At 41.5% G+C, this 19,715-nt stretch overlaps 1 protein-coding gene across 1 annotated transcript in view; it reads right to left on the bottom strand.

The window, feature by feature from the left end:
- Positions 1 to 19,715, bottom strand: part of SPAG1 (sperm associated antigen 1) — a 1,072,862-nt gene that overhangs the window by 116,653 nt on the left and 936,494 nt on the right. The window contains exon 17 of the mRNA XM_086966056.1: positions 8,645 to 8,809. Coding sequence (XP_086822182.1) covers positions 8,645 to 8,809 — 165 coding nt within the window. The remainder of the gene's footprint in view (positions 1 to 8,644; positions 8,810 to 19,715) is intronic.

The following is a 19,715-nucleotide window of genomic DNA, read 5'->3' as shown; positions in this document are numbered from 1 at the left end:
TTGATTTTTCGCGGTAGAAGCGCTTCTCGGTTCGCAAACTGGTAGCGAAACGTGAATTCGCCATTTTGTGTTTCGATTTCATTAAATTACTAGGTATAAGGGGGTACGGGAGACGTATCCTGACCCCTTTTGTTTTCTGAGGGTGGCTGAGGAGGCTCATATATGTTGATACATGTCTTCCAGCGGCTGTGCGTGAGCGTTTTTTTTTTTTGTTGCGTGACGTCTGTTAACGTTCGATTCGATGGAAATCAGGAAGTGTTGACCGCCATTTTGTCATTGCGAGTAAATATTGTGTTTTAAATAATTGTTATAAATTAATCCTTATTGATAAACATTGTCTGCGCCATCTTGTCTTTTTTGCAATGCCACACTTTTGTTGAGCACGCCATTTTAGATGCCTTGACCAGACCCACTCTCTGCACGCCGCCGATCCTCAGCATGGCTCCTCACCCTCGCAAGCATCTCCCCCACGCACTTGTCACCCCTGCTCTCTCTCTCATGCATGGGCCAGAAACCTCCTCCCATGTGCGCTGCTCTTCCCTGAGAATCACACCCTGTGCCCGCCCGACACCACCCTTTCACCCTATTCACTACCACACCCTCTAACACTCCTCTTCCTCTGTGTCCGATTGTCCAGGCCGGTCCCAGGCTATCACCTAGCCCTGCAGATGTAGTTTATGGCCCCAGCTGTAGAGAATCACCCCTCTTCAAAGGAGTTAGAGTAGATCAAGGCCCCCACCCGATGAGATCCGTCACACCACACGCGTTCCTACTATCTGATAACCATCCTGTATTGTGCTTGGGGAGGGGATTCTCACTGTGAGGGTGTGTGGGACCGAGCCTGAAGCGGAAGATTCCAGGGATGCCTCTTTGTACATCAAAGTTTTTACAATTATGTGTCACATTAAAAATATATAGCACTCCAACAAAGTAGAAGGAAAATAACACTTTAATAACTTATAAATATATAGAACGCAACAAAAACAGTAAATACATTTAAACATTTTTTTTAAAAAGAAGCAACAATGGTCAGTAGCTGTGTTTTGTGCGAGAAGTCCCAAGACAGCACAACGTGCTGAGTTCTGGAGGGCACCCAGGTGATGTTACCTGGGTGCCGCACTGGTTTTTGGTATCCTACAATGCAGCTCCGAAAAACGGTGTGGGGTGTCCCGGGGGGTGCGCGGGGAGGCCTCGTCAGTAGCGGTCTGTTGTGCGAATAGTCCCAAGGCAGCAGAACGCGCTGAGATGTGGATGGCCAGTAAGTTGTCGCACTGGTTTTGGCATCCTACAATGCTGCTCCGAAAAACGGCGCGGGGCGCCCCCGGGGGGGGGGGGGGGGGGGGGGGAAATCGGGGGAGGCGGCGTGAACGGGTCTCCCCAGGTGGAGGCTCGTCGGCTGTACTGGGCGCCCCTTTACCGTTTCAGTTGCCATTCCGCCCGCTTTCGCTACACTGTGCCTCATCCTCCATTCAGCTGTTTATCGCCCGCTCTTGTGGCTACAGCGTCTCGCTCACCATGTAGTTGAGTTGCGCCCACTCTCCCCTGAGCCTTGAAGATTTTACAAAAGTCTTGGGGGCTCCCGACTCCTGCAGGCTTCCGGTGGGGAGCGGCTACCATGATTGCTCGCGGAATGACCACGACGGAGCCACGAGATGGTGGTGCTCTCAGGCTGACGCCAGCTTCAGTCTGAAACATCTAGAAACAAGGTGGGGCTTTCATCGTTTGGGGAAAAAAATGTTTTAATCCAATGAAAAGTGATATTTTTAGGTCATATGATCAAGCCTTCCATCATTAGGAAACCAAAAGTAAAATGAACCAATGAAAAGTTTTATTAACAAGTCACATGACCTGTTATGCTTACGTTACGCGCTGCGCGCCGCGCCCCGGATCTCTTCCGGGAAGCTGCGCTTCGCGCACTGGAGTACTTCCGGGTGCGCTAACGCGGCGTGTCATATAACGCATTACGCGACAACGTAGGTCCAGAATATAGTCAAAATGTCTCCACCAACCAGCGGTCGGAACACAACCCCTTTCAGCAGTCTAAAAAGTTCTGTTAAATGACAACAGAAGGGACAGGCAACAAGAACCATCAGTCAAAGAGGGGAGGGCAAGTTCTTCCCTACCGGGTCACGTTGGGGCGCTACCGGAACTGATCGAATTGGTAGTCTACAGTGTTTCTGGATGTTTCAGACTGAAGCTGGCGTTAGCATGAGAGCACCACCATCTCGTATCTCAGTCGTGGCCATTCCACGAGCAATTATGGCAGCCGCTCCCCACCAGAAGCCTGCGGGAGTCGGGGGCTCCCAAGACTTTTGTAGAATCTTCAAGGCTCAGTGGACGCTTTCGGGAATGGGGCCCAAGCCCTAGCAGACAAGCGTCCGAGTTCCAAGGTGTCCCATGGCCATTTTAGTGGACCACGCCCAAATCTGAAGAGGCGGCCGCCATTTTAAGAGTCCTGTGGCAGCCGCCTATAGTTGCATCGCAAGAGCGGGAGCAACTCAACTACATGGTGAGCGAGACGCTGTAGTCGCAAGAGCGGGTAGTAAACAGCTGAATGGCGGAAGAGGCACAGTGTAGCAAAAGCGGGCGGAATGGCAACTGAAACGGTAAAGGGGCGCCCCACTACAGCGTGTCTTCAGGTCAAACGGATTGTGGGATAAGGTCCAGAATGGAAGAGTCATCAAAAGGCAAAAAGTTCCGCCGGACCCCGGGAGCCGGCCGCCTATGTCGGGGGCGATCTTAGGCCACGCCAGGGCAACACGACTTGGGGAGGGGGCAGAAGTCAAGCGCACCCTCCCAGTCCGCGCCACCACACCGTATGTTGAAAATCTGAAGCCATCGTTCTACAAACTCTCAACCAGCCTTGGATGAAAAATCTTGAAGAATGTACAAACTGAAAATCAGTTTTTGTTTGCATAGCATCAGCAGCAACGCTTGCTATCAGAATGCATGAGTTTCATGCTCGATCGATTGAGCTAGCCGGATCAGGCAACAAAAAGTATAAAATAGTTATGTAAATAGTTATTTAATAAAATGTTTTACCCTGTTACTTTGCTGGTGTGTTGTATATATTTATAATATTTGCATAGAGTTTATCGTTATTTTGGGCGGGGTGGTTGGCGGAGCCGAGCTGTCTTGCAGCCATCATGGTGTGGAGCTCAGTTCATCTCACTAGTTTCGGATTTCTCATGAAGGGTTGTTCCTAATGTTTCTATTTTAGCGAGGTCAAAAAGAGATCCCATTAGTGGTCTACTGATTTTGCTAGATTTTTTTTTTTTTTAACACGATTTTTCACTATCTGCAAAGACTAAATAGAGTATTGCGGCTTTGTGCTTGTTAGTAAATAGAGAATGAACCAAAGAGAATAAATTCTAAAATAGTAAATGCTTGGATCACAATCAATCAAATGGAGAGACAAGCAGGCACGACGGATTACAATGGGGGCAAAGGCCTGCGTTAACTACCCTTCACTTTCTGCAAAGAGAGAGTACTTCTAAGAGAAAAGAGGGGGGGGGGGGCAGCGTTTAAAGCACATCAGCGTGCATAAACACGAAAATGTTTTTACCTATCACGTACTTGACATTTGACAGCTTTTGATATTTGTTATTAAAAAACCATTGAAATTCAATGAAAAAAACCACAGGTTTTAGCCCATATATAGTTAGGGATTAGCATTTACAAAACCTTATTTTACTCGCATAAAACCATTGAAATTCGCATATATAGTTAGATGCGCTAACTATATATCGCGCACCCGCAATCCACTGCTGATGATGTCACATATTACATCATTCATGACATGCTCAGTGACATCACTGATGACATCTCAAATGACATCACTGATGACATCACTGATGACATCTCAAATGACATCACTGATGACATCACTGAAGACATCCCAAATGACATCACTGATGACATCTCATTTGACATCTCATTTGACATTACTGAGCACATCACTAATGACATCATTCATGTGATAATACGATTAACCTCTTCAGACTCTAATATAACCTTAGATACACTCAGTGTAAACAAAAACTCACAGACTCACTCATCCATGGAGTTACTCACACACCTAGTCAGTCATGCAAAGAATCAATCACACCTCCATTTCCTGTACTATACAGTTATACACACCTTACTTATTCAAACATATACTAACACATATTTACTCTCTTACACAATCCCTGATACAAGTTCACAATGATCCATACAGCCACTCACACATTCACTGGCTCTTATGCACAGTTATTTATATATGTCAACTCTCACATGTACTGTGTTTTACATATGTACTTACTTTGACATGTAGAACTGAGATATCCATTCACTCAGCAATACACTCATGCACACAGTCAACCGCCCATGCAGCTGTTTCCACATGCACTCTTGAACTCATACATATAGTGAATCAACTGCTCACACATCTATGCACAGAGTCACACGCCTCCCAGCCACCCCCACACACACTCAGTCTCCCATACAAATACTTGGGCAACCAATCAATAACCCATATAGTTACTCATATAGCTACTGATTAACACATGCAGCAGTTTACAGAACAACAGACATAATGATGTACAAATTAAGACAGTTTAGTCACTAACCCATGCACTCAGTGAGACACATTAATCACTCACTCATACAGTCAGTCATGCACCTACTAAATCCTTCATCCAGACACTTATACATCCACTCATTCTTCAATATGTGAGACATATTTTAACTTTACAGAAACATACAGTCACTGGAAGATGTCATCAGTGATGTCATCAGTGATGTCACTGAGCATGTCATGAATGATGTAATATGTGACATCATCAGCAGTGGATTGCGGGTGCGCGATATATAGTTAGCGCATCTAACTATATATGCGAATTTCAATGGTTTTATGCGAGTAAAATAAGGTTTTGTAAATGCTAATCCCTAACTATATATGGGCTAAAACCTGTGGTTTTTTCATTGAATATATATATATATATATATATATATATATATATATATATATATATATATATATATATATATATATATATATATATATATATATATATATATATATATATATATATATATATATATATATATATATATATATATATAGTGGCCTCTAGGGGGAGTGGGGTTCAATGCTTTCTCCTCAACGGTTGAAGTTTAGGTCTTTTGAATCTATGTGAATAGGCTATTAATATGACCATATTAAAGCTTTCTGCACTATGTTTAATATTACACTACTCTCTACATCTAACATGGGTCATCCAGCTAAACTACAGTGATGATTCAAGCATGTGAATCTTTAAAAGATCCAATACTGGAGAATAGAATGGTTACATACAGCACTCTAGGAAACTCCCAAAAATATAATAAATAAATGACACATTGAACTAGCTTACTGGCTGTAGAAAACGAGAGGGCTCTTTTTAAAACACAAAGTTAACATTTAGACACCCAACAGTATGTAGGACACTCTCCTGAGTTGGTTACTAGCACTGTCACACTTGCTGTGAATAACCTTTGGCTTGAATAGAGCACAGACTGACAACTGTTTTCAAATATTCACCATCTCAGTAAATTACAAAGCAAAATTAACTTTCAGTGAACTAAAGAAAAACACAGAGTGGGTGGTACATTCACTTCCACTCCAAAAGATATAGCCAGAGGCATTACAGTGACTGAGCCACTAAATCCAACCAGGCAGAGGCTTTTTGAAGACCAGACAGGAATTAAAGTTGTACCAGAATTGACATTCTGCTATATGTTTAACATTATCTTAAAGATTTTAACGTTCTGTAGGGATGAGCTTCCACCCTGGGACCTGAGAGGGTTTAAGTGGGAAGGGACTTGTCTGAAGTACTTAAGTGTTAAAATTTACCATGACCCACGGAACGTCCTCAATAGCAATATTGCGGCGGTTGTGCGGACGCTGCGCTCAGGTGTAGATTTCTGGAAATCATTGCTGCTGTCCGTGGCTGGTTGATGTGCTGTGGCCAAGATGTGGCGCATCCCTGGAGCCTTTATTTTTTTCAACGTTGCCTCTGCTTATTCCCAACCAGATCTTCAGAGACCGTGAGTCACTGATGATTGGGCTAGTTTCAGGGAAGGGCAGACATAGGGTGACAATGTCAGAATTACAGCGCCCGGTGATGGAGGGGGGTCTTGCTGCTCCGGACTTGGAATCCTATTACCTAGTGGCACAGTTGCAGTGGTTTAACCAATGGATATATCAGTGACTGAACCCAGGGTTGCAGGTAGCAGGCTCTTAAATCCCCATCAACATCTCCTGGTTGCTCGGCGCTGTTGGGCTGTGCTGCCTACAGAGGGCCCACACTTGGACGCCGTACTCACCGGACCTGCCACTGCAGTGTCTGGTGGGTTGGGGTGGGCCTCGTGTGCGCTCGCGGAGTGAACCACTTATAGGGTAGAAAAAAAGCGCTTCTCCTGTTAGAAAACTGATCTCTAGAGTTTGGGCTCCCAGGGGGTCAGTTCTTATTACACCGAGCAGTGGTTGAGACGATTAGGAAACTTTTTAGGGCTGGTGCGACTAAACCTTCTAACCACAAATGCTGTCAGCTACTCTGTCATACTCCTGTCCCAATTAAGGCAATTACATGCCTTCATTGGGCTGAAACTATTACCCCACTAGCGGACCTAAGGGAGAAATGGGAGGGTGGATTAGAGATTCAGATCCCGGACACAGATTAAGTGAAAATTCTTGAATGCAATCCTGCATTAATTTGAAATGCTAGGTTTAAATTAATAGAGTTTTATTTGGGCTTCTCTCACACCTGGTCAAATAAACATGAACTATTGGACAGCCGAGGCAACATGTTTCATATGGTGTGGGCTTGCACCTCCCTTCCTGGGTTTTGAGAAATGGTGAAGGACTGCGTTAATGGGGCTATTCATCAGAGGATTCCTTGGTCACTTATGGCCTGCTTGCGGGGAGGATTCCTGCGCCCAGCCAAGTGTAAAACCAATTGATTTACAGACTTCGCTCTGATGCTTGCGAAGCGAGTAATTACAATGCACTGGAAGACCAGCAGGGGCCCAGACTATCTAAATGGAGGGAGGAAGAAGTTAAATGGGCAGGGTTTGAGAGTGAAGTCCTGCGTCTAGATGTGAAGAGAGGATGTGGCACGATAGACAGGGCACGCGGCTGGGAGAATCTAGTGGACTGTCTCAGGAACCCCTAGTTGTATACTGCAGAGGAGTCCCCACAACCTGTAAACCGGTTAAAAGGTCGGCCTGTTTAGGCATATTCTGTAGCTGAACAGTGCAGGGACTGGGAAGATGCATGCACATCAGTGGGCTGAGCAGGCACTGTGTAACGGATTGTAATAGTGTTACCGGACAGTACAGCATGGGACCATGGGACAGTAGGGAGGGGGATAGTTCTGCTAGGGGTGGGAAGGGCCTGATCTGCATAACAATGTATACACTGCTACCAGGGGAATTTATTGACCGTTTGAGGGGCATCACCTACCAACGTGCGGGCAGGAGGGTGGGGACAGGGGGACGAGGGGGGGGGGGAGATGGGGGGGGAGATTGGGGGGGGGCTCTTGGGAAAATGGGGATCGCCTTGGGGATATTAGAGAATTAAGGAAATTGTATATTATGAATAATGCTATGTAACTAAATTTGCTGACCACTGCTGAGTATCTTGTCTCATTGTAAGGAAAGCATTTTTTTTCTCTTTCAATAATATGTTTAAAAAAAACAATGCATACACTGCGTGCGAGCTTTATGATTACGTACACAGACTATATACTTTTGTTGCACTGTCTGTAATAAGTCGAATCTTTATGTTGTATTGGGCCCGGGGATTTTTTGAAAATGAAAAAAAAAAATGTTTTAAAAAAAAGCATTTAGCACATGTTTAAGAAAATAAAAAATCTGTAACAAAAACAAATATCTTAAAAGAAAATCGCTTATAAATATATTTTCAAAACACCAAAGATATTAAAAATATTTAAATTCATTATGTTCATAACAAGACAAATAGCAGCACATCGTGATGAACTTGGTTTCAACACTGGATGCTAACAATAGCAAATAATAGAAAAATAAGATGATTCTACTAATAGGGTACAAAGACAAACATTTGCAATATCTCTATCAGGGCAACCGCACGTCATTTCCTAAGCAACATGTGAAAATGGCCTGGCCTGCATATTTCAAACATCACAATGAATAGTGAAGTTCTTATGTAACAAATCGCTTTGGGACAGAAAAAAACCCATTTGTGGTTAAAGCCTCAGAAACCGTTTACCTAAATAATTCACAATTTAAATCCTACTCTCTTGTTTAACCCTTTCGATGCTGATGACGAGCTCAGCTCGTCATCACCCACGGGTGTCGTGTGCTGATGACGAGCTGAGCTCGTCATGGTGGCAGCAAAAGTGCAAAATCCAGCACAGGGGGGGAAAACGGCCAGCAGTCATGTGGTTAAAAATCCTACTCTCTTGTTTAAAATGATACAGACAATATTTAGTCTGCAGCAACCGATATAATTTTAAACAGCACAACAGAGGCACACAAAGGGGTCCAGGTAATGTAAAGTTTTTTCTGACCATAATTGTGATAAGTTATTTGGCTAGCATGCATGTTTAAGAATCATTGTATTTAAAGGGCATTGTCCTACCTCTTGTATTTGTATCTTTTTTCTTGGCTTATCGTGGCTGTTGGCTGTGATGTTTGTTGCTGCTCTCAGCGATTGTGTGACCTCTTCCAATTCCTTTTGTGCTTCAGCAACATTTGGATCCAATTGGAGTACTTTACTGAGATCATTGATACTGGCTTGGTAATTCTGTAAAATAAATACAGTCGTTCAGTAACACATCATTTTGACACTGCTCTTTCGGTGACTAAAGGGAAAAAAACTCATTATGGTTCATTATTTTTACTGAGTTAGAAGACAAAATATAACTTCTAATGACAGTACTGCCGGATGAATAGCCTCTGTATTAGCAAAAATTCAGATAACAAGAAGTCGCGCTATAGACTTAGGGCAAGTTGTACTAAAATTCGATACCCAAAAAGCGGTTGCAAACTACACCCTGACTTTTTGTGAATCCATTCACATTTTGTGAACGGTCCTATGTACTAATAAATTTGGTAGCAAAATAGAGAATTGCAGGGAGTCACGGAATGACCTGCCTAATTATTATTCATTAGGCATGTAACAATTTGTGTTACCCTTCTCCACCCCAATTCGACTCAGTAATACCGATAGCCTGTAGGAGATCGAAGACCTTCATCCATGTGACTGCATTCCAAAACGGATTTTTTTTATTTTGTTTTTGCTTATCTTCCTCGTGAGAAAATGGTTTGTTGGTTGAATGGGGAGTGACTTCTATTTCACCAACAACCAAAATCCCTGTCAGGGTGAACCACAAAAAGACGCTAAGTTAACTTTTCCTTAACCCTGTTTAGCTTGGCACAAAAAGAATTCAGGCTCTGGGTAGATGCAAAGTGCAAAGTATTTATGCAGCACTCGAAACAGTGATGAAACACAATACAAGAAAAAACCCTACACCAAAATGGAACAAGAGTTTGCTTTTTTTTTTTTTTTTTTTTTAAAGTTTTATTATTTTATTGCAAGGAAATACAGCAAAACATTATAATAAACAACCCACAAAAAACTATATATAAAAAAAAGAAGAGCAGAGTGTCATCAAAAAAAGAAAATCAAATTATATGATACATTTTTAACAGAAAACAGTTTGGAATAACAACTATAGAGTACATAAAATTAAATCAAATCCACTCGGCAATTGGTGCCCATATTTTTTCCCCCATGATTCTTTTTTTAACCCCCTTGAGCTTATAGATAGCAGATTCCATATTAAACATAAATAATAATTTTTCCCTCCACATAAAGAACGTGGGGGGATCCTGACTAATCCATTCTTTGGTGATACAAGATCTAATTGCGGCCATACATAAAAATAGAAAATAAGAGATTGGTCTAGGCCGAATAGTAGTGTGGTCTATACCAAGCAATACTAATTCATTAGTTAACTTTATATTACATTTCAAAATAATAGACAAAAAATTTTCAATTTGTTGAAACAGCAATGATAATTTAGGACAAAAAAAGAACATATGCAATTCATCGGCTGCGTACAATCCGCATCGGCTGCAATTCGTGCCTGCCGATGTACTCCATTTAACTACTTTTTTAGGAGTATAATAAAGGCTGTGGATACACATGAAGTGTTGGGATTTCATCATCCCGGTTATAAGACATTCTGCAGCCATTCTTATTGACAATAAAATATCCACACCTACTATGCCTAGACTGTTGGCCCATTTAATCTGGCATTGGCCTAAATCATCCCCAAATTCCTGCATTAGACTTGAATATATAGCACCTATTCGAGGTTTTCTTTGTAAAAGCTCTAATAAAGAATTTTTAATCGGTGGAATTGCGGGATGGCCCTGTAAGAAGCTACGAAGTTGTAGGTATTTAAAAAAATCATTTCTTCCCACAGAAAAATTGATCATTAAATCCTGAAACGAATTTCGGCAGTTGTTGCTCATATGTGTGTGGTTAGTCTAGCTCACTCAAAAATATTTTATAATGGCTAAATTGTCAATATACTCTATCAATGTATGTGGTTTGAATGATAAAAGAAAAAGAGGTATAATGGCCCAGATGCTATCAACTATGCGGGTGGATGTAGTTTGCATTCAAGAGACCCATATTGCTTGGTCCAATAGAGGGACCCTAAGAGATCTTGGGTCGGAAGTGGTAGGATGCTCTCGTCAGGGTGCCACAACACGTGGGGTTGCAATACTCAAGAGGCGTGGAATGGGGGAAGTTAAAAGAGTTAAAGAGGATTTATCTGGACGGTGGGTGATTGCAGAACTTAAAGTTGGAGGTTTGGTAGTTACTATATGTTCCTTGTATGGATCTATATTGGATGATTCTGGTGCACTTGATTTTTTAAGTCTAGAGCTGTCACAATGGTCACCCAATATTATTTTTTGTGGAGATTTTAATCTACATTTGGAAGAAACATTTGATATTCATAGAAGGATTCCATACATGGGTAGGAAAAAGAAGGTATTTACAGCACTTAAAGGGATCATCGAAGAGTACAGACTAACTGATGTAGGCCATGAGAAGCGAGGAGGTATGTTTGGACACACTTTTTTTTCTGCACCGCACCAAAGATTTTTTAGATTAGATTATTTTTTTGTATATAAGGGATTATATGATGATTTAGCTCAAATAGAATTTGAGGTCCTTCCAAAAGTTATCTCAGACCATAATCCGTTAATACTCAAGTTTGCACTGAATATGGTTAATACTACCCGCTCATGGTCTTTTGACCGCAAATTACTGTTTGACCCAGTTTATGTTGATCGTATGAACGTGTGGATTCCGGAATTCTTTCTTAATAATAAAGGCACTACATTATCAGAAATAGTTTGGGATGCTTTCAAATGCGGGGTTCGGGGTGAAACACTTAGTTATTCTTTGAGTAAACAAAAAGAGACCCGAAACCAGGTAACTTCTGAACTTAAAAATCTTAGATCTTTAGAGGTTCAACTTATGCAGTCATGTAAGCGAGGTTTACCTACGGAAACTATTATAAAGAAATTAGCAGCTCTAAAAAATACGATTTATCAACGATATGCTACGAAACTTGCACAACAAGTCTCTGCATTTAGGACAGAGTTATATGAAGTTGGAGAGAATTCGGGTAAAATTTTGGCAAAGAGGGCAAGGCAGAAAGCGGCTTTTGCTAGTATCAATAAAATAGATAACCATCTAGGGATAACAGTTAGTAAATTGGAAGATATTCTGAGAGTTTTCAGAAATTTCTATTCCCAATTATATACGGATGATGATCGTCCTGATTGTTTAGACCAGATCAATCAGTTTATTCATCCAGTATTGAATACTATTCTATCTACTGAAGAGAAGGAGAAACTAGATCTGCCATTTACATGGGAGGAGATCGAACTCTCCCTAATGTCCCTAGCTTCAGGAAAAGCTGCAGGACCTGACGCCATTCCGTTAGAATTTTATAAACTTTTCAGGAATGTATTGAAAGCAGAACTATTGGATTTATGTTTAAATGCACAGCAAGGTAACTCCCCCCAATCATGGCACGATTCTATTATTACGGTGTTTCTTAAAAAAGGCAAACCTCCTTTATTGCCCTCATCTTTTCGTCCTATTTCACTTATAAATTCTGATAGCAAAATTTTTTCTAAAATTTTAGCGGTTAGACTTTCTAATATTATTTCCCCTCTAGTCTCTAAATACCAACATGGGTTTATCCCAGCTAGAGACACCGCGGATCACATTCGACGTGTGATCTCCTTCTTGGATTGGTCCCAAGCAACTCGGTCTAATATTGGACTCGTATTCTTAGACGCTGAAAAAGCTTTTGACCGGGTTGCTTGGGATTATCTTTGGGAAATTCTGCTCAGGAAGGGATTAGGTCAGGGGATCATTAAAGCTTTGAAAACTTTGTATATTACCCCAAAAGCATACATTCGAATCAATGGACAATTATCTTCACCTTTATCAATCTCCAGGGGTACCCGTCAGGGATGTCCCTGTTCTCCTTTACTTTTTGCTTTCTATATTGATCCCTTAATTAATCGTTTTTTTTCAGAAGTTAATATCAAACCCATACATTTAGCCAATATTAACTACCGAGTCCTTGCTTATGCCGACGATATCGTGATTACTACAGCAGATGTTCAAACAGCCTTACCTATTATTGATCAGATTGCTAAACAGTTCGGGCTCTTCTCGGGTTATAAACTTAATTTGGAAAAGACTCAAGTTTTGTGCTCCGGAGAAAACCCACCAGCTAATATCCCCACTACTTTAGAAGTCACTTATTTAGGAATTAAAATCTCGCTACCTATAGAAAAAATACCAGAGCGCAACTTAAACCCTATTATCACCCAAATCAACACTTTATTACAGCGTCTTGATCATTTACGGTTGTCCCTCTATGGCCGAACCAACATCTTAAAAATGCTGGTTCTACCAAAGGTTTTATACTTATTCCGCACAATTCCTCTGGATTTCCAACTACACTCTTTCAAAAATTTAGAAAGAACCATATTTCGCTTTCTTTGGGGCTATAAACGCCATAGAAAAGCTGCTAAAAAAATGATTCTTAGCAAGGAATGTGGCGGATGGAACGTACCGTATTTTCTTTTTTATTACTTTTCTGCTGTCTTACAATACATTGGCCCTCTAATTTTGGGTGAAAGAATTGAACTTGCAGAATGCCAGACCCCATCAATTTACCAAATGATTCTGGGTGAGAAAGTTAAGGGTAGCTTTTTGAGAATAGTAGAACCCAGCTATCACAAAAAAACCAAATATAAGATTTTGAAATCAGCTTTTGGAGTCTGGCAGAAAATTCGAAAGCATATTAAATTAGCGAAATTAAATTTCTATACTCCTCTTATATCAATGGAGCTATTTCCGGAAATTTTTTATGATTTAATTATGTTTAGGTGGCAGCAGAAAGGAATAAAGCATCTGGGTGATTTATTTTGTAATGGGCAAATGATTTCGTTTCAGGAACAAGAGTTTGCAATGAAATAGGTCTCGCATGGGTGAAAGTTTTACACTAGCCACGAAAGCCACCGCAAGGGTAACTGAGCCATGTTTAACACCACAAGTGTGAAAAAACAGTACAATTGACTAACCAAGACTCATCAGTGGACCTTCGGAGATGTGAGCTGGGCTGGCTGCTTGGAAGCAGTGCTGTACACCATGCTCCCTTGTCTTGTAAACTTCCTGCTCTGAATACCCCAGGGCTGAGCTGTAATGCAGTAAGGCACTGCTTCGCTCTGGGCTCGTCTGCCTGCCCCGATATTGTTCGCGATGCACCTAAAAGTATGGAGCTGTGGGGACGGCAGAGACGCAGTATGTAAAAACAGTCTGCTGCCGCCCGCAGTGTAGGCGATTGCTGACGGGGAGAGGGAGTTATCAATAGGCTGCAGGCATTGAAACTGAGTTAATTAAATTTTAAGAACCTATTTTGAAGTTTGTTGTCCGTGAAGAGCGTGCTGTGGGGATGTAGAGGTGCAAGACAAAACACTGCATTGTGCTGTGAAGAGCAGGGCTACTTCACACGCCCCTATGAGTCCCGAGCCCATCACATTGGCTGTGGGGTGCAAGAGATTTGTGAAATCTGAGGAAGAAAATTAGCCGAAAGTACAGTTGAAATGTTAAACTCTATTTGAATGGTTAAAAAGCCTTAAGTTTTTTAAAAGGTTACTAGTCTCACAGAGATTGACTGCTGTGATGAGAGAAGTGCTCAGGAGACAGCGGCAAGGGAAGTTGTCAAGGATGGAGGAGGGGCGGGGAGATGAGAGCTGGGTTAAAAGAGCAAGTTGGATCAACAGTGAACCACGGAAGGGGGTGACTGGGGGACGGGAGAAGAACCAGCTGTCGGCTAAGCGTGTTTGGAAAGGCAATTAATTGGTTGGCCAGTCTTAAAGATTTGTAAATACGCTGTAGTGGGTTATGGAAGAAAGCGGCGCAGTTCATAAACAATTAAAGGTGCCTTTAAATTAAAAGCCACGCCATTTATAAATACAGGCGCGAGGCCACTGTATGTGTTAAAGAGCAGCGCTCACCTCTGCCCCATATTACATTTAAATTGAAAGCGGCTCAGTGGAGAAAAATTCAAGAAAGGCGCACTGCTATGCCGTTCCTTAAATTTAAAGTGAAAGCGGCGCAGTTCAGAAATGAAGAAAAGCACATGGCATATTGTGTAATAAGAGGAAGCGTGTGCAGCAGCAAGCCACCAAACGTGATCTATTAAGAAAAGAGTGCTCACAGAGCACCATAAATAACAGTGAAAGTAAGAACACATGTAGCTGAAGCAGTCCTCATGGAAGGACAAAAAAGTTTACAATAAGGGACTACTAAACCGATTCATGAATGAAAAGCCAGTATTTGCAAAGCCAGTAAGAGGAGAAGGAAAGGTGAAGTTGTGCCACAGCCCAGTTTGCTAACGTTATGATGTCCTCTGGTACCATAAAAGACTCAGTGAGAAGTAGCTCAGACACAACCAGAGCCTTGGATGTGTAAAATAATAACTATCTACAATTGACTATAAAGGAAATTATTGCAGCCTGTGTCTTGGTAAATAGTAGGTATTTTGCTGATTAAAGGAAACCCTTCTGTAGCAAACCTCGTTGGAGGAAGGAGGGTTTATGCACTAGGGTAGATTTTTCATAAACACTAGGCCTTTACTAACAGGTGGAATAACTGCATATTTCTAATATGTCCTCAACTTTTATACCATCATACTAAGTAAAAAAAAGTAATGACAGTGTGTATAATAAAACAAAGCACTGTCAATCAATCAAAAATCCTTCAATCGGTTTCCAGATTCAAAAAAACCATAAAAGTTCATAGAAATGAAGAATAACAATGTAAATATAAAGCATCTCAATAAAAGATCTTAAACCAATATATTACACAATAACATTTCCAGTTAGACGATTTTCTTGGGGTGAGACTAAATTTATTAAATGAGTAAAAAGGACAAAATGGACTTTAACCAAGATCTGCTCTATGCCTAACACAGAATTTAAGAAAACAGGCAACATTTTTTGTGTGTAACTCATCTTCCAGAAACTGGAGAGCTAGGCAGGCAGGGCGACAAGTACATAAACCCAGCATTTTTAAGATTGGTATTATCCAAGATTTTCTAGGCTCATTATAAAATCTACAAAATAGTACAATATGTATCAAAGACTGGGGGGAAATGTCATCACAAGGACATAACGGAAGGTTCTTAGATCAGTCATTAACATTGGGAAAAGACACCAGACGATGGAAGGTATTGAGCCTAAAACGGGTCAATAGGAATTTCTCATAGTTGCTCATCTTGAATGTTAGGTAAGGCTGTATATGCGGAAGGTAGTCTGGATGGTTAAAATATGCTGCCCTGAGCTTTTTCCAACCTCTGTGTTTAGTCTTAGCTCTTCTAAGTGGGACATACAAATCCTTTTTTAAGGAGCTTCTTGACACTTCAGAGATGGTTAATTGAGACAGGTCATAAAAAAAGTTTTTTACATAGAAAATATGCACAAAATTAGCTGGCTAGTCTAACAAAAGACAGTCACAAAGAAGGTTGCGAGATAATTCACTTTTAGGGGACGTCCAAACCCGGTGCCATAAGAGAATTGGTTGGAGTTTGATGGTGTCTGAAATATATACCATACCCAATTCTAAATGGCAACAATAGGACAAGGAACTCTGCGGTAGTGCTAGCAAATATCTCCGAAAGCTAGTCTTGATTTTCTGAAGAGCTTCCACCTTTCCATGGCCCCAAAACCCTGCTCCGTAACAGGCTACGGTTACACATTTGGCTTGGAATATTTTAATCATTTCAGGAGCTGACCTTTTGCCCAACCTTTTCGCAAAAGCAATCAGGGCGGTCGTAGCCCTGAGGAACAATAATTTCCTTGCCTCAATCGCCTGTTTCCATGAGGCCTTATTATCTTTTAAAATCCCCAAATATGGATATGTGTGTGTTCTTTCCAACTTTATATTATCGATAAAAATGTCCATTATTTTCTTGAAACCCGTGCCTGAGTACATTACAAATGTTTTTTCAATATTCATTTTTAGATCCAGCCCATTCATAAATTTTCGATATCTTTCTATGCTGCGTTGGAGCTCCAAAGGTGTTCTAGCAAGGATCACGGCGTCATCGGCATAGAGAAGAGCCGGTATTGGCCGGGGTCCAATGCAGGGCAGGTCCCGGCCCCCCTCTAACATAGCTTTTTCCAACCCATTTGTATGAAGGGTACAAAGGAAGGGAACCAGGACACAACCCTGCCTGACCCCCCTCTCTACTCCGAATGACGCCGTGAGTTCGCCATTGAGCTCGTACCTCACTCTTGCCGTTGCCTCGGAATAAAGTTCTCGAAGAAAATTAACCAGCGACAATTCAATTCCCATTTCCAGGAGGATCGCCCAAAGTTTAAGATGGCTCACACAGTCGAAGACGGCTGTGAGATCGACATAGACCATATATAATTGTCCTCCTATTGCACCAAAGTATTTCCCCATTATAAGGGACAAATTGATTGCTTGCTCCACCGTTCCTAATCCCTCTCTGAATCAGTACTGTAGATGAAAAACTATGTTGTCATTTTCTGCCCAGGATTGGAGTCTTTCTAAAAGGATTCTACCCGCCACCTTACCAAGTGAATCAAGGAGGAAGATAGGATGGTAACATGAGGGATTATGGCGATCGCCTTTTTTGAAAATGGGGACAAAAATTGAGGCTGACTAAGTCAATTAGCCCTATGGCACAAGCAGCTTCAAGTACTTTGGTCAGGATTGGGGACCATAATTCCAAGTTGAATTTAAAGAGGTCGACCGGGACCCCATCCGGGCCTGGTGCATTTCCCACCCTTACTGGGACTGATAGGAACAGAATACACTATCAGTACAGCACATACACAGAGGTTTGTATTGTAATATGCTCTGATGCAGTGTTCTTGTAAGAGGCATTGTCCTTCAAGACACTTTACGGACTGAACAGAGTGGAACAGAGAAACTTGAGGACTAACATATCTTCCTCTATGAAGAAATAGGCTGTGGTCTGGTTGCTATAGTACCAGAAAAACAGCTTTGGTTTGAAAGGGGCCAGGCTATGCAGTGAAGCCCAGTGCAGGATCTCATAGTCAGAGGGCTTGGTGAACCTTGTATGACCAGGAATGCCAGAGAGCATATCCCTCCACAGAGGATATTCTTGGGTAGATGGTATTTTAGGACAAGAAAATACTATCAGTGCCTGAACCCGTAAGATTTCCATTGCCTGAATGACAGTACTGCTATACAAGCCTATTAAATTTGTTTAGATGTATTCCTCTACCTTAGACTGTAGAATTTGCCTTACTGTATTTTCCAACCCTACCTATTCCTGTAGGTGCTATGTCATAATATATGATGGAGTTTTGACTAGCTATCGGAAAAAAGAAATATTAAATGTAAAAGTTTAAATAAATAACATGGTAGAAGGCAGACAGTTTGAAAGTGCAGTTTCTCAACCGATTACTTCACATATTGCCTTTTAATAATTTTAAGCCAGAGCTATATACAACTTTTCAAATAAATAAATAAAGTGAAACGGATTAAAAAAACGAAGAACCTATTTTTTTTAGCAAAGCGTATTTTGTGAACATTTTCTTGGGGAGGGTTGGGGGGGGGGAGGGAGGGGAGGGGGATAACCTCCCCAAGCTGCTTTGCTTACTGAAATTCAGTACAGGTACTACACCGAACCACTTTCAAAGATAACCAGTCACCACTGATTCCATCCCTCACCTGGCTGCTCTGCATCTCCACTGATTGCTAACCACTGCATTGTAGATAGGTTCATTCTTTAGACGGCTCCATATATACCAAACCCCAAGTTTGAATAAACGTTCACAAACTTGTTATTTTAAGTTTCTTTAAAAACCTAAAGTAACAATTGCTCAAACAAAAAATAAAGGTGTGTTTGATATTCTAAGTAAAAGCAATTATGACTCCATTCAAAAAACAAAAGGATAAGAACAGGATAAGAATTCACAGCTGCACTGCCAGCGCAGACACGCAAATGTAGCAGCAATACCAGTATGTTTTTCAGATCACCCGAGACATTTTATTACCGCATAGGGAAACAAGAAGTTCAATTATGTTCGATCATTAGCACCTAATGAACACAGATAATTTATAATTATCTATAATTGAAAAATTGTGATATGAAAAATAGACAAACTCTTTCAATGCTCACTGAGGTTTCGCCCTCAATAAATCATCCTTTAAGGAGTGCCAACTTGTGTGATTTAGAGGAAACTGTTATACAACGTCTTCCAAAAAGGGGCTAATACCTCAAATGCTCGTACACTTGGTATATTAAAGATAAAAATAAGAACGCTGTGTACGTATTTTGTAAACTGACTAGTGACTGCCATTCTCTTTTTAGACCTAAAGGACAAGTTACTTACCTTCGGTAACGCCTTATCTGGTAGAGACATGATCTAGCCACAGATTTCTTACCTTTGAACTTCCAGGCGTCAGGCTGGATCCGGAAGATTTTTTGTAGCAGTACCCCTGAGTGCCGGTAGATGGCGTCGGTCTCGGTCGACTGTGTGACGTTGTCGGCGTTGTGTTTGTCGTCGTCGGGATGTCCACAACGTCAATATAACCACTACTCAGGCGCACTGACGTCAGTACTTTTCACGACTTTCCACGCCAGAAGCACAGAGCCATGAGGTAACTGTCCATGGTATGTTGAAAAATAACAGCTTGGGCCCTAAAGGGGAATAGCCCGGACTAACAAGTTACTCACATTCGGTAACAATATATCTGTAAGAGACATATTAGTTATAGATTCCTTATCTTAGAATTACCCCAGGGCGTCAGACTGGATCCGTTTTTTTTTTTTAGTTCCCCAGCGCGGCTATAAGTGGCAATGGTTGACTCCACATCTGTCGTCGGCGTCGCTGGGATGACATTGCGGTATCTACTTAGACACCGCCCTTGCGCGCAGATGTCAGTTCACAAGACATTCCACGCCAGAAGCACAGAGCCATGCAAGACAGTGAAGCAAAAAAAGAGGGCACTGAAAGGAAATCCTCAACCCTAGAAGTCAGTTCTCAGAACGGGGAGGATGGGTTGAGCGGTAAGGAATCTATAACTAATGTATGTCTCT

Source organism: Lissotriton vulgaris, chromosome 4_1 (genome assembly GCF_964263255.1).
Source record: "Lissotriton vulgaris chromosome 4_1, aLisVul1.2, whole genome shotgun sequence".
Classification (NCBI taxonomy): Eukaryota; Metazoa; Chordata; class Amphibia; order Caudata; family Salamandridae; genus Lissotriton; species Lissotriton vulgaris.
This window is presented reverse-complemented; position numbering and strand designations above follow the sequence as displayed.